The sequence below is a fragment of the Hibiscus syriacus genome, unplaced genomic scaffold, assembly GCF_006381635.1.
Source record: "Hibiscus syriacus cultivar Baekdansim isolate YM2019G1 unplaced genomic scaffold, ASM638163v2 tig00110342_pilon, whole genome shotgun sequence".
NCBI classification, from domain to species: Eukaryota; Viridiplantae; Streptophyta; class Magnoliopsida; order Malvales; family Malvaceae; genus Hibiscus; species Hibiscus syriacus.
In genome coordinates, this window is record NW_024062693.1 from 793,597 (window position 1) to 806,449 (window position 12,853).

The following is a 12,853-nucleotide window of genomic DNA, read 5'->3' on the forward strand; positions in this document are numbered from 1 at the left end:
GCAAAAACTGAGAAAACCCAGACATCGCTGAGTGTGAAAACTGTACAGAAGGTGTATGTGCTGCGGCCATGGGTGATGAGGATGAACCCGCCAAATATCTAGCATATGAACCACAAGTCAGATCTGCAAACATAGACCCATAATAGCCTCCAGGATGGGTCATCTGTGACGGTGGCGGTGGCGGGGTCATAAAACCAGGTGAAGGCGGCGGCGGCAGCATCTGGTAAGGCGGCAGCATCTGGTAAGGCGGCGGCGGCGGCATCTGGTAATGAAAAGGTGATGGCGGCATCATATATGGCTGCGGCATCATACATGGTTGCGGCATCATATATGGTTGCGGCATCATATATAGCTGCGGTGGCTGCTGGGAAGGTCCTGCTGGTGCAGCTGAGGATAAACCGGAAGCACCTGCTCTCCGTCCACGAGTCGGGGGACGATGGTGCTGTATCGATGAACATCTCTGTCGACGTCGTGGAAAGGTCTGCCCTCGTGCATCCTTGGGTAGTAGAAACGGTTTCCCGTTACTGTTGAACCACTCATAATAATCCTCAGCATACATCAAGAGGTCATCAAAAATGGGCTCTCTACGGGGAAGGCGCCGATGTCGATCCTCCCACAACACGACCCACCCATGATGCCTCACCAGCCAATCTGTATCTGTATTGCCGCGTCTATCTAAGCTATGCAACTCGTCCATATTGCGAGGTGCTTCCGGAATTGGTTGAAAACAACCAAACTGTCGGAGCACGCGATCAGTGGAGTGCCATTCGACGTTCGCATAACAGAACAGAGGGACCATCGCCATCCAAACATCTGATGGACCCCTCAATTTAGATGGGATCACCGCCCTCACATCATCAGTAGAATATGGCACCCATTCAAACTAAAAAAAATAATATATAATTTGTATCAAAATAATAATCTAATTATATAACTATAATCTAAAATAGATTTTTAAACATTAAAATTCATATCTGTGTGCCAGCCTTCTGATCGATTAGCACCCTAATTTTTTCTAAATCATCATGTAGCTCCTGATGATTTTTCCTATCAGTAGACCACCTATTCAAGGAAAAAAATTTGTTATACGCTGTATAAAATTAGTAATATACAAAATCAGTTTTATAATTACCTCAAAAGTAGTGGAAATACGAATGGGTTCTTCACAACAGGACATAAAAAGGGCAATCGATACCATGCCCAAGACTACAGCAGCAGGAGACATCCGTCGATAGCATTACGTCTGTAGTCAGTGGCTCCACACATCTCCCTGTACAGCAAAGCCAAAACTGTCGAGCCCCAACTGAATGATCCGACGAGAAGAAAGTCGCTAAGATATCGCAACCACATGCAGTGAACTAGGTTGCGAGATTTGTCCGGCATCAGCAACCCTCCTATAAACTGCAGTATGCATGCCCGTGCATACATCTTAACCTCATCCTCAGAGGCGTCTGCGCTCAACTCCCGAAAATTGGCATCTAACCAATTTAACGGTATTCTACCTCTGATAAAATTTTCCGGGACACGTCCTTACTATCCCGACACAAAGTAGTCCAAGAACCGGAAGCTATCCCCGATATCACATCTCCATCCACCAGAAGCCCCAGGTGCATAGAAACATCCTCAAGCGTGATCGTGCACTCTCCGCACGGAAGATGGAATGTGTAGGTCTCCGGCCTCCACCGCTCTACTAAGGCAGAAATCAGGTCTGGCTCTATCTTACAGTGACCCTGATATCTACCTATGTAACCGAATCCAGCCTCTACTAAATATGGTAAGATACGGCTGGGTATCACTAACTTAAGATTCCTAATAAAAGGATCTAATACACGTTCATTCTCCTAAAAATAAATAATTACAAAAATTAATTCTTAATCTAATAATCATGCATTAAATGAATCAACTAATTATTACTAATAATTTAAATTAAATTAAAACGTTAAAATGTTACCGTATCAGCAAAGTGTCGAGATATTTAATTCTTAATCTAATAGTCATGCATTAAATAAATCAACTAAATATTACTAATAATTTAAATTAAATTATGTTACCGTATCAGCAAAGTGTAGATATATATGATTTCCATATGAGCGAAGTAGACTGCCTTCCATTATATATCTGCAAAAGAATTATATTAGTAAAATATTAAATAAAGTAAAAACATAATAGTAAAAATATTATAAAATATACCTTAAAAAGAGAGTATTTGAGAGAAATTTAGAGAATTTGAGAGAAATTTGTGTGATAAAAGTGATTGAGGATGTGGGTATTTATAGGGAGGATGGGGACGTGAAGGGTTAGAAATTAGGGGTATAGCGCGCCCCCTGCACCGCGTTATACCCCACGTGTCAGATATCCAGGTATAGCGCGGATCAGGGGGTGCGTTATACCCACGTGGCGCCAGATTACCGTATATCGCGGGGCAGGGGGCGTGCTATACCCACGTGGCGCCAAATCAACATATATCATGGTGCAGGGGGCATGCTTTTTCTGTTAAGGGTGTTAGATCGGGAAATATAATCTGACCGGTGTTAGATCGATAATAATATCGATTACCAGTGATATACCGAGAAAATAGCCTATATCTTTATTATTATTATATATATATATATATTACCTATTTTTCTTTTCTTTTCTTTTCTTTTATTATATATATATTTTTCTTATGTACATTTTTTTATTATATATATACGTTTATTTATTTATTATTTTCTCATTATTATTTTATTACTATATTTACTATTATAACTGTTATTTTTATTATACATATATTACTCATATTTTTTTCATTTTCGTTGTTTTATATTTTATTTTATTATGTGAATATTTTAATCATCTTTTTATTTTTACTTTATTTTTGTTCCTTTTATATTTATTTTATTTTATTTTTTTATATTTATTTATTCATTGGTTGTATATAGATTTTATTTATTTATTTATTTATTTCATTTTATTTTTATTTTTGTTCCTTTGTAATATCTTTATCCTTTTACCCTCGTGTCATATTCTTTGATTCCTTTTGTCTTTCTCTATCTTATTTATTTTTTTTTTTACTTGTATTTTTATTTTTATTGTTCTCTAACACGTTCTCCGACTTTGTAAAGGTACATTTTGAAAACTGTCAGAAGTAAGTAATTTGGATCGTAATGTTACCTTTTAAGTTAAACTTACAATTTTCTTATTTAATGACAACTGGGAACTACGTAGTATCGAAAGTGCAGTTAAAGGGTGCTAATCCTTCTTTGACTGTAACCGACTCCCGAATCCGACATATCACTGGTAAGATGCAAATTAGGTAAGAAATAATGTATCTGATCAACTTATTTTTAATAAAATAAATGATCGGTGGTGACTTCTTAATCCATCTTCTTAAGTCGAAGTCCAATTTCAAAGTCCAAACGATTCCGACAATATGCAGACACTTCCCAGTTTCTTCCATCCACCTTTTATACGTCCTTCGAAATGGGAATTAAAAGAAAATTAATATATTTCTTTAAAACTCACAATTCATAGGTCAAATTATCAGTAGGAAGTACAATTGAGAGAGAGAATGAGTGGCACATGGTTTTGCAGTTGAAGCAAAATTATGACATGAAATTAATCAATTAAATGATTAATGACTGAATTCACTAAGCAGTTCACATCACTTAACATTTGGAGAAAATGATGGTTAAACCTGAGGGACCCTCTGCTCAATCCCTTCTACTCTAAGCTACTTACGGACCACTTTGAGTTGTTTTTCTTTAAAAACAATTACTATTTGATATAATAAACAATTCAACCCTCGATAGTATTTTCTTTAAACTATCATTGGTATATGAGAATGATTAATTCGATTTTCTACGTTCACAACCTTAAAATTTAAACTCTTTATTTTTATTTAAATGATGCATCATCATGTTAAACTAATTGATTGTTAATTATATTTAAATATTATGATATTTTTTTTATCGAAACAATTAATTTTATTCAAAATAGGAAACATCCCAAATTACAATTAAGATTTACAATCAAGATCGTAAATTAAGCACATAATTAGAAATTTTTCCTATAATCATTGGAAAAAAACTAACAACTTAAGATCACATAAGAACTACACAAGGAAAGATTAAAAATATAACCAAAAAACTCGGAAAAAAATAGATACAATTAGATCCGGTCGCATCGGCAAACGAATTATAAAAAGGGTCAAGCTATTGAAAGACCACCGATAAAAAAATCAGACTCGAACGACGTGAAAAGCTATACACGAACTCAAATAGGATATTCAAATCCAATTTAAGGGTCCAAAGTATGAAAGATCAACAAGATATCATATAAGCGCCATCTTGATCAGTCGTGACGATGTCAAACCAACCCTTAGAAGAAAAAAAGATAAATTAAAAAACAATTAAACAATCGAAAAATGTGCCATGAAGGCTTATGAAAACGTGTCATACGGGCATACTTATTGAAAAAAAAAATAAAAAAAAAATATATGATATAAAAAAGAAAAAAGACAATAAATAATACCAGCGGTCAACAACCAACATTAAAATTGATGCCACAACCGATCAACAAAGACTAAATATTATTATACTTATTTGAATAGTTTACGAGCCCGATTAATTTATTTTGAACATACATTTCATTAGTTGGTCACATGGGAAACCTCTAGTTGTAGCAATGTCACATGCAAAGTGTCCCTTAAATTTATGCAAGTGTTAACGAATTGTATGATGACCCCAAAGAAAGGACGTTATTTAAGACGTTAGGTGGTACAATTTGAAGAAACAAAGGGCCAAATGGAGTCAATTAAAGCAAACACGGAGAATATTAGAGAACTCATTCAATGGTTCATAATTATTTCTCTGCTAAATTAAGGTAAAGCAAAGCAAAGATAAGATCTGAGTATCCAAAGTAAAAGGGAAAAAGGAGCATATTAAGGCAATCATTAAGAAAATAACCGAATGGGACCGGCTGATTAAGATCAAAAACCTCATTGATGATGAACCGTTGGATAAAATTGCGAGCCAACCTAAAGTTTAAATTTTGGGTTAACTATTGTTAGGACTTTTTTATTGATTAAGTTTGAAAGTGGGTTCAGGTTTAGAGATAATATGAAATTTTTAGGTAAAAGGGTCATTGTCGCTTTGTATTAAATCAAATTTATTATTTTCGTTCATATCATTTTTTTCATCAATTTAGTCATCGAAGTTGTCTATAATGTTTATCCTAACCCTCGAAGTTCGTTTTGACTAACAAAACCATAATCTTCTGCATTTTTCAACACCATCAATTTTCAAATCAACCAAATATTACCGACATAACTTGATGATGATGTGGCAATTATAAAAAATATAAATAATAAAATATTTAAATTATTTACTAAATACAACTATTAGATAAAATCCTCAAAAATTTGACACAATCTCTTTCTCACTGAAATAAATAATTAAATTTTGGGAATTTGTTCTAACCAGTGTGCTTAATAAATTATTTAACCTAATCCATTAATTCATAGACGCAAAAGACTCACAATTCTGTTAGTAAAAAGCAGTCAACGAATTTCGATGGCTAGGATGAACACCATAGACAACTTCGAGGGCTAAAGTGATGCAAAAAGAAAAAACGATAGGACGAAAATGATAAATTGAATTTACTAAGGGGTCCCTATCGTATTTTCGCATCAATTTAGCCCTTGAAATTACTCAATTGCATCATTTTATACCCTATCCTCAACTTAAAACCTTAAACCCTAAACACTAATTTAAGATTTATGATTTAGAGTTTTAAGTTAGGGGAAGGGTATAGAATGATGCAATTAAACAACTTTGAGGGTTAAATTGATGCAAAAATACGATAACGGCAAAAGTGATAAATTGAGTCTACTATAGGAACAAAAATAACCCTTAAAGCTTGTTAATTATGTTCTTTTCTCTATTTAATAATAAACTTTGACGTTAATATTCGAGTATGATTTGGAACAAATTTAAAATATATGATATATATATATATATATATATCGTCTGGAAAACCAAATTAAATATGATAGTTTGGTTTTGATCAAAATAAAAAGATAAATCATAATGGAAGCAGTTCATAGAGTAAATACACACATTTCAAATTATTTCATAATAGATCTAAACCGACAATTACATCCAAATGGAACCTGGTTGAAAAAATAATTAATCCATGTAAATAGAGAAGGTTATTTTTTAAAAAATGAAATGATTTATAAGCAAAGGCCACGTAATAAGGGCACCAATTATAAAGTGAAACGTGAAACCAATTTAATCATTTGTATGAAAGATTATGATAGTTGGAAGTCGTGATGACGATACAGTTTCATCGTCGACAATGACAGTTAATGATGTTAACTGTTTAAACTAACTAATGAACTTGTGGATATAGAAGGATCAAATTATATTAAATTAAAATATAAATGATAAATCTAAGATTAAATCATAATTAAGGGAGGAAGATGAGGATTTGGAAGAGGAAGTAACGATGATGGTGTTGAGGAAGAGAAGAACATGATTGGGGGGCATGGCCCAACTAATGGTGGCGGTGCCGCCTGCGCAGGTGCTCCAACATACCAACCAAGTCTCCCATCATTTTTCCTCTTCCCCAACTTTATGTTACTTGGCGTACAAATTACATTTGTTTCATAATTTAAAAATTCCAGCTATTCCAATGGACCCCCCACAGCCACCCTTAATTCATCTTTCACATGCATCTTTTTCAAACTTTGTACCCAATTCAATCTAATCCAATCAAATTTTCCTTTCTAGGTGAATTTAGGACCGTAAATGAGACATATCGTGAGTTATTCGAGATCGATTCGATCAAAGTCCGGAAAATATTCGACTCGAATAGACTCGACTCGAGTTCTTAACGAGCTACTTGATACTCGACTCGAAAAACTCGTGACCAGCTCGAAAATATAACATATTAAGATTTATTTTTTTTTAAAAAATAATTGTTAATTATATTAAAAATTTATATGTTGCTTTTCAAAAAATACAGTACAAGATTTTTATGTATTTAAGGTTCCGGTTCGAGTTTGAGTTTAAGGCTTCGATCGAGTTATGTTTAAGATTTTTTTTCATTTCGAACTTTTACAAGCTTCAGTTTATGATTTCGAGTTTGAGCTCGAGTCGAGCTTGAAAATTTTAGGCTCGCGAGTTTTCAAGTCAAGTCGAGCTCCATTTCAGAGTTTTCAATTCGAGTCGAACATATTAATACTCGAGCTCGACTCGACTCGTTTACAGCCCTAAGTGAATTATATCATAAATCAAATTTATATTAGGGATAGTTAAGGATCGGGTCGAGTTATTTGTAATTCCAAACGTAACTCAAAAAATAAATTTATCTATTTGCAGTTGATTCAATCCTAGTATAAAAAAATTTCATTTAGTTTGAAATTTGACATGCATATATATATATATATAGACACATACATTATTTCTATTTGGTAAAATAAAAACATAATTGAAAAAATAATATAAAAATGGATATTATTGTAATTATCTTTCAATAAATACTAAGTGATTACAATATTATATCGGGCCACGTAAGACTAGATTACGTTTTTAACCATAAACCTGTATTCAACTCGACTCCATTTAATTTTAATTTTTTTTTAAAAAAAAAGTTAAAATTTTATCAAATCAGAAGTTATCAGACTGAGATTTAATATCAATTCCAAATTTTAATTTTTATCTTTACTTAAACATTTATTTAGCCATTCATATTCAAAATTTTAAAGTGTATAAATCATTAAATATAATATTATAACATATAAATGGTTAAAAATATTATAAATAATATTTCGAGAAGTTTAATTAATTGTGTAAATTTGGAAAGCATGTTACGTTTTTCATTAGACCGTACAATGAATAATATTTGAGGTTTAAAATTTGGAGGATGATACAGAACTTTATATAAATTGCCCGTCCAACTTAGTTGGTAGAGCGCAATGCTCTTAACCTTGTGGTCGTGGAATCGAGTCTCACGGTGGGTAATTCATAACTCTAACTGTCGAAGGTCTTCCACGAAAGCTGCTCTCAACCTAGCGTTTGGAGCAGCCTACTATCCTACCTCCCCTCACCCCATTACATATAAAAATAGGGTCAACTAAACTAATAAAGAACTGCATATATGCTGTATAAATATATACCACCAATTCATTCCTCATACTTGCTCTTCCTTCTCCTCTTTCTCTCTATCCCTCAGTTCTAAAGTGTTGGGCGTAGTTTAAGCAGGGAGGTTGCGCAGGACTAGAGATCGCCATTGTTCCAACATGATGCTTGATCATAAATGTTTGTTTCTATCAGCTTTGTTTTGCACTGCTGTAGCTGGCGTTTTAGGCCAAGCTCCTCCTACTCCCAGTAATCCTCCTACATCCACGCCGGCACCTCCCACCCCTCCAGCTTCCACGCCTCCGCCTACCACTCAGCCACCTCCGACGCCCACCGCTACCCCGCCTCCGGCATCCACTCCTCCTCCAACTTTATCACCTCCTCCAGTGACAGCTTCTCCACCCCCGGTTTCAACTCCTCCTCCTAGCTCTCCTCCTCCAGCAACTCCCCCACCAGTTAGCTCTCCTCCTCCTGCCACCCCACCTCCCGCCACTCCTCCACCGGCTTCTCCACCTCCCGCAACCCCACCACCCTCTTCTCCTCCTCCCGCTACCCCTCCACCTGCAACTCCTCCTCCCGCAACCCCACCACCTGCTCCTTTGGCTTCTCCACCAGCAGCGGTTCCAGCACCGGCACCTAGCAAACCGAAAGCCAAATCTCCGGCGCTATCACCGTTGGGGTCGAGCCCACCGTCTCCGTCTCCGTCAACCGAGGCCCCTGCTCCTAGCCTGGGCGCTTCTTCACCAGGCCCATCAGGAAGTGATGTGGTATATATATATATATACATTCTTTTGTTTTATCGTATATATTTCTTGGTTATACATTACTAAATATCATTTGTTTTTAACATTGAACTGCAGAGCCAGAGTGGCGTAGAGAAAATGTGGAGGGTAGGAAGCTCGGCGGTGGTTGGATGGGCTGTTCTGACTCTGATGCTTTAAACGAAAGGGCTCTTCTACGTTCGCATCTGTTTCGTTTTCAGTTTCGATGGTTTATTTACATTAATTTCCAGTGATATCATTAAGTTGAAGTCTCTTTGAAGGGCCTTTTCACTATGAGTATTTGACGATGGGATTGTATTCATTGAGAGATTTTTTATGACTTTTCATTGTTTCTTTTGTATGTTGGTAGCTACCTCCTTCTCCCATCATTTATTTGTTTTTTTATCAATAGCCTTTTACTTTTATTTAACCAATTCTAAACCTTAAAACTTCAATTTTAAATTCAAAATTTTAAAAATTAGATATTAAATTAAATTTAAACAAAAAATTAAATACTTTTTTATCAAGTACAAATATATTATATTCTCAAGGTAAATATCAGGATCAAATCGACACAAGGTTCGTGAAAATCCATTTAAAGGTTTCACATCAGTGACGGATCCACAAATATTTTTGAATGTGTGCATACATATATTAATAACATAAAATTTTCGTATGAAATGGGTACACAAAAATTTCAAGGTGAACACAATCAATAAAATAGATAACTAACCGAAGAAAATTCAGATTTCAAGATAGGCATGTGCCCGCCCTTAAGTAAGGGTGATTGTAACACCCCAGATCCCAGGTTAGGAGTTTTGGGTTAACCCGAGATGGGCCTTGATTTAATTCTTTGGTTTATAGGAAGCTTTGACCCAAGTTGAAATGGTTTTGGGCTTTGATTAAGCCCAATAGTGGATAAAAATAATATTTTTAGTTTGCAGTCAAAATTGGAGGGACCAAAGGAGTAATTAACCATTGTTCAAAATAAAGGTTGAAAACCAATTAAGGTTGGTGATCTCATGTCTGGCAATCTTCTCTCTCTTTTTTTACCCTTCTTTGTGTCTTCTTCTTCCTTTTTCATCCTTCATTCTTCCTTCCCTTGTAGTCTCCAAAGGTGAAAACTTGGTGGTCTTTTAAACCTAATTCTTCAAAATAAAGGTTGAAAACCAATTGAGACTGGTGATCTCACGTCTGGAAACCTTCTCTTTTTTTCTTCACCCTTCTTTGTCTCTTCTTCTTCCTTTTTTATCCTTCATTCTTCTTTCCCTTGCAATCTCCAAAGGTGAAAACTTGGTGATCTTTTAAACCTAGTTCAGTGTTTCAAAGGTAAGAATCAAAATTAGCACGTTTAAATCTTTCATTTGAGACCTCAAGAGCAAAGTTTAACTATAGTTGCAAAAAAGGGTTTTAAGAGGGTTGATGAGCTTGGAAGATTCAGTTCATTTTCAGTGATTTCTAGCATTATGAAGTGTTTTTAAACCCTTTTTAACCACTAAAACAAGTTAGTAACTAATGCATTTGGTTATCTTGTAGAGAGAAGTTGGAGAAAGCTCCAAAGTAAGTGGGAAAGAAAAGCTCACCTTGGATTGATCTTTGGACACTCCTAGTAACTTAGAATCATTAGGTAACTCACTTCTAACTCAACTATACCACATGTAGCTCATTTAGGTGAGATTGATAGGTCACATAAGCTTGAAGCATGTCATGATAGATTTCATTATTTGGGTGTTTTCAGCATGTTTACAGACTCTTTATGACCCCAATTATCAAATAAAACACTTAAACATCAGTTAGGGACCTCAATGGGACTTTTAGGGTTAAAAGATGGGATTTTTCGTGCCAAAACATGTTACCCCGTAGAAAGGTATCGATACTATAAGAACAATATCGATATTGTTCTTCATTTAGACAAAAATTAGGCAATTTTAAAGGGGTAGTATCGATACTCATTCGTATAGTATCAATATTAGGACATGAGTATTGATACTCCCCATAGGGGTATCGATACTAGTGTATTTTTCAAAACATCAAACCTAAATTTGGTATTGATACTTAGACAAGCATCGATACCTCAACATTAGAGTATTGATACTCAACCTTATCCAAACAGCCTTTATTAGTCAGGGGGTATCTATACCAACAGGTGGGTATCGATACCAAAGGATTAGTATTGATACTAAAGGGTCAGTATTGGTACCCACAAATAGTTTTGGATAAATAATGCAAAGAATAAGGGATCAGACTCGAGGTACCCCATATACTTAGAATAACAAAAAATAAGACTTCAAGTGAAAAGAAATTAATATCAGAACAATAGAAATAGTAACATCTAGGATTACATAAAACTAGCTTTGTTTGACGCTCTAAAAACAGTCAGGACAACTGTGTCTCTCTTACAGAACACGACAGTCATCAGATATCTAATTCAGTTCCAAGGCACCTCAGTAGTCAATTGGACGCAGATGCCCCAAGACTTGACGAAGTAAGTTGGCAGGGTGTACGTTTCTGATACAACTCCGGATCTCACCCTATATACCTAAGGGGTCGGGTGTACGTTTTCGATACATTTTCGGATCTCACCTTGGTACCCAAGGGTATACCGACAGGCTAGAGGGGTGCGTGAGCTCTGAGATACAGAACCCTCAACCTTACCATGATGTCAGCCCCAATTTAGTAGATCCATATTTGCATATTTCATACCAATGCCGCTAGCCAGTTTATTTAATGAATGCATGTAGTATATTTCAGTTATTAGTGAGACATTAAGCTCGTAAGCTCAACGTTCGGAATGTGTTTCCGTGCACAAGTTCTTAGGGGGAATGTTCGTGGGGAGTTATGTCGCCAGACATTCCAGTTCAGCAAATCAGATTTTCAGAGACTAGCAGAGTACGTCTTGAGTCATTCTTAGAGGGCATGTACTATTTATAGACTCTTAAGTGTATTCAGTCGTAACCTTGATTTGTACTCAGTAATTGTAGTTTTTGGGATATATTTTGGGAGCTCCCCATATTTTGTAAACTCATATTATTGTCATGTTTTATTTTAACTGCTATGGATGAATTATTATCAGTTGATTTATAAGCAATTTTTAAAGAAAATTTTTGGATCATTATTTCAGTAGTCCCGTGTAACAATGTAATCTATGGATCTTCGGGTCGGATTGGATTAGGGTGTTACAGTGGATCTGCCATTGTTTGACATACTTATACGTCTAATGAGACAAGTTTTGAGGTATGTTATTCACCTTTTCAGAATAATACTTCTCACCGTTCAAATTTTTTGGAAAAAAAACCCCAAAAACCTCTCAATTTGAGAAAGCCTCAAACTCCTAAAACTGGTACTATGTTAACTCAGTTGATTTTGAGTGAATCTCGTGGAAAACTAATCTTATGAGAATAAAGATGAGAGAAAATACAAAAATTTTGGTACTGATCTTGCCTTGAAAGACAATCGATGACATGAAACAATTAGTTGCCGACGACAACCAAAAAAGTGCATTGCTCAAAATTAAATTGCTTAAAAATTTAGTGACAAAATCGACACATCCCTAAAGTTTAATGTCTAAAACGAAATCATTTTATGCATATATATAATCGCACCAAAACGATATTATTTTGTTCATGACATTACACCATTTCAATTTTAATGGCTCAATGGTATAATTGAAGTCAAAACCAATGTTTAGAATTGTAATTGAAGAATTTGAAATTTTAGTAGTATAAATTATATACTACCCAAATTTTGGTGGTATTTTATGTAATTTACCCTAAATTAAAATTTTAAATCAAATTTAAAAACTTGAGTTTTTTTCCCCTTTCCTTTGGGTGGTTTGCTTTACGAGCGGTCTTGTGTGAGGGCTTTGGGCTCAACATAAATGTTACTGCTATTGCATTATAACGGAAACTTGTATTTTTCAAAAGGGTAAATTACAAACTGCATCGCTAAATTTTACTCCCTCTCCTATTT

General features: G+C 35.0%; 1 protein-coding gene across 1 annotated transcript; it reads left to right on the plus strand.

The window, feature by feature from the left end:
- Window positions 1-8,170: 8,170 nt before the first annotated feature.
- On the plus strand, window positions 8,171-9,220 carry LOC120120620 (classical arabinogalactan protein 9-like). The gene is made up of 2 exons (XM_039140215.1): window positions 8,171-8,890; window positions 8,984-9,220. The coding sequence occupies exons 1-2, from the start codon at window positions 8,285-8,287 to the stop codon at window positions 9,062-9,064; spliced, it is 687 nt and encodes a 228-aa protein (XP_038996146.1). The 5' UTR covers window positions 8,171-8,284; the 3' UTR covers window positions 9,065-9,220.
- The last annotated feature ends 3,633 nt before the right edge of the window (window positions 9,221-12,853 follow it).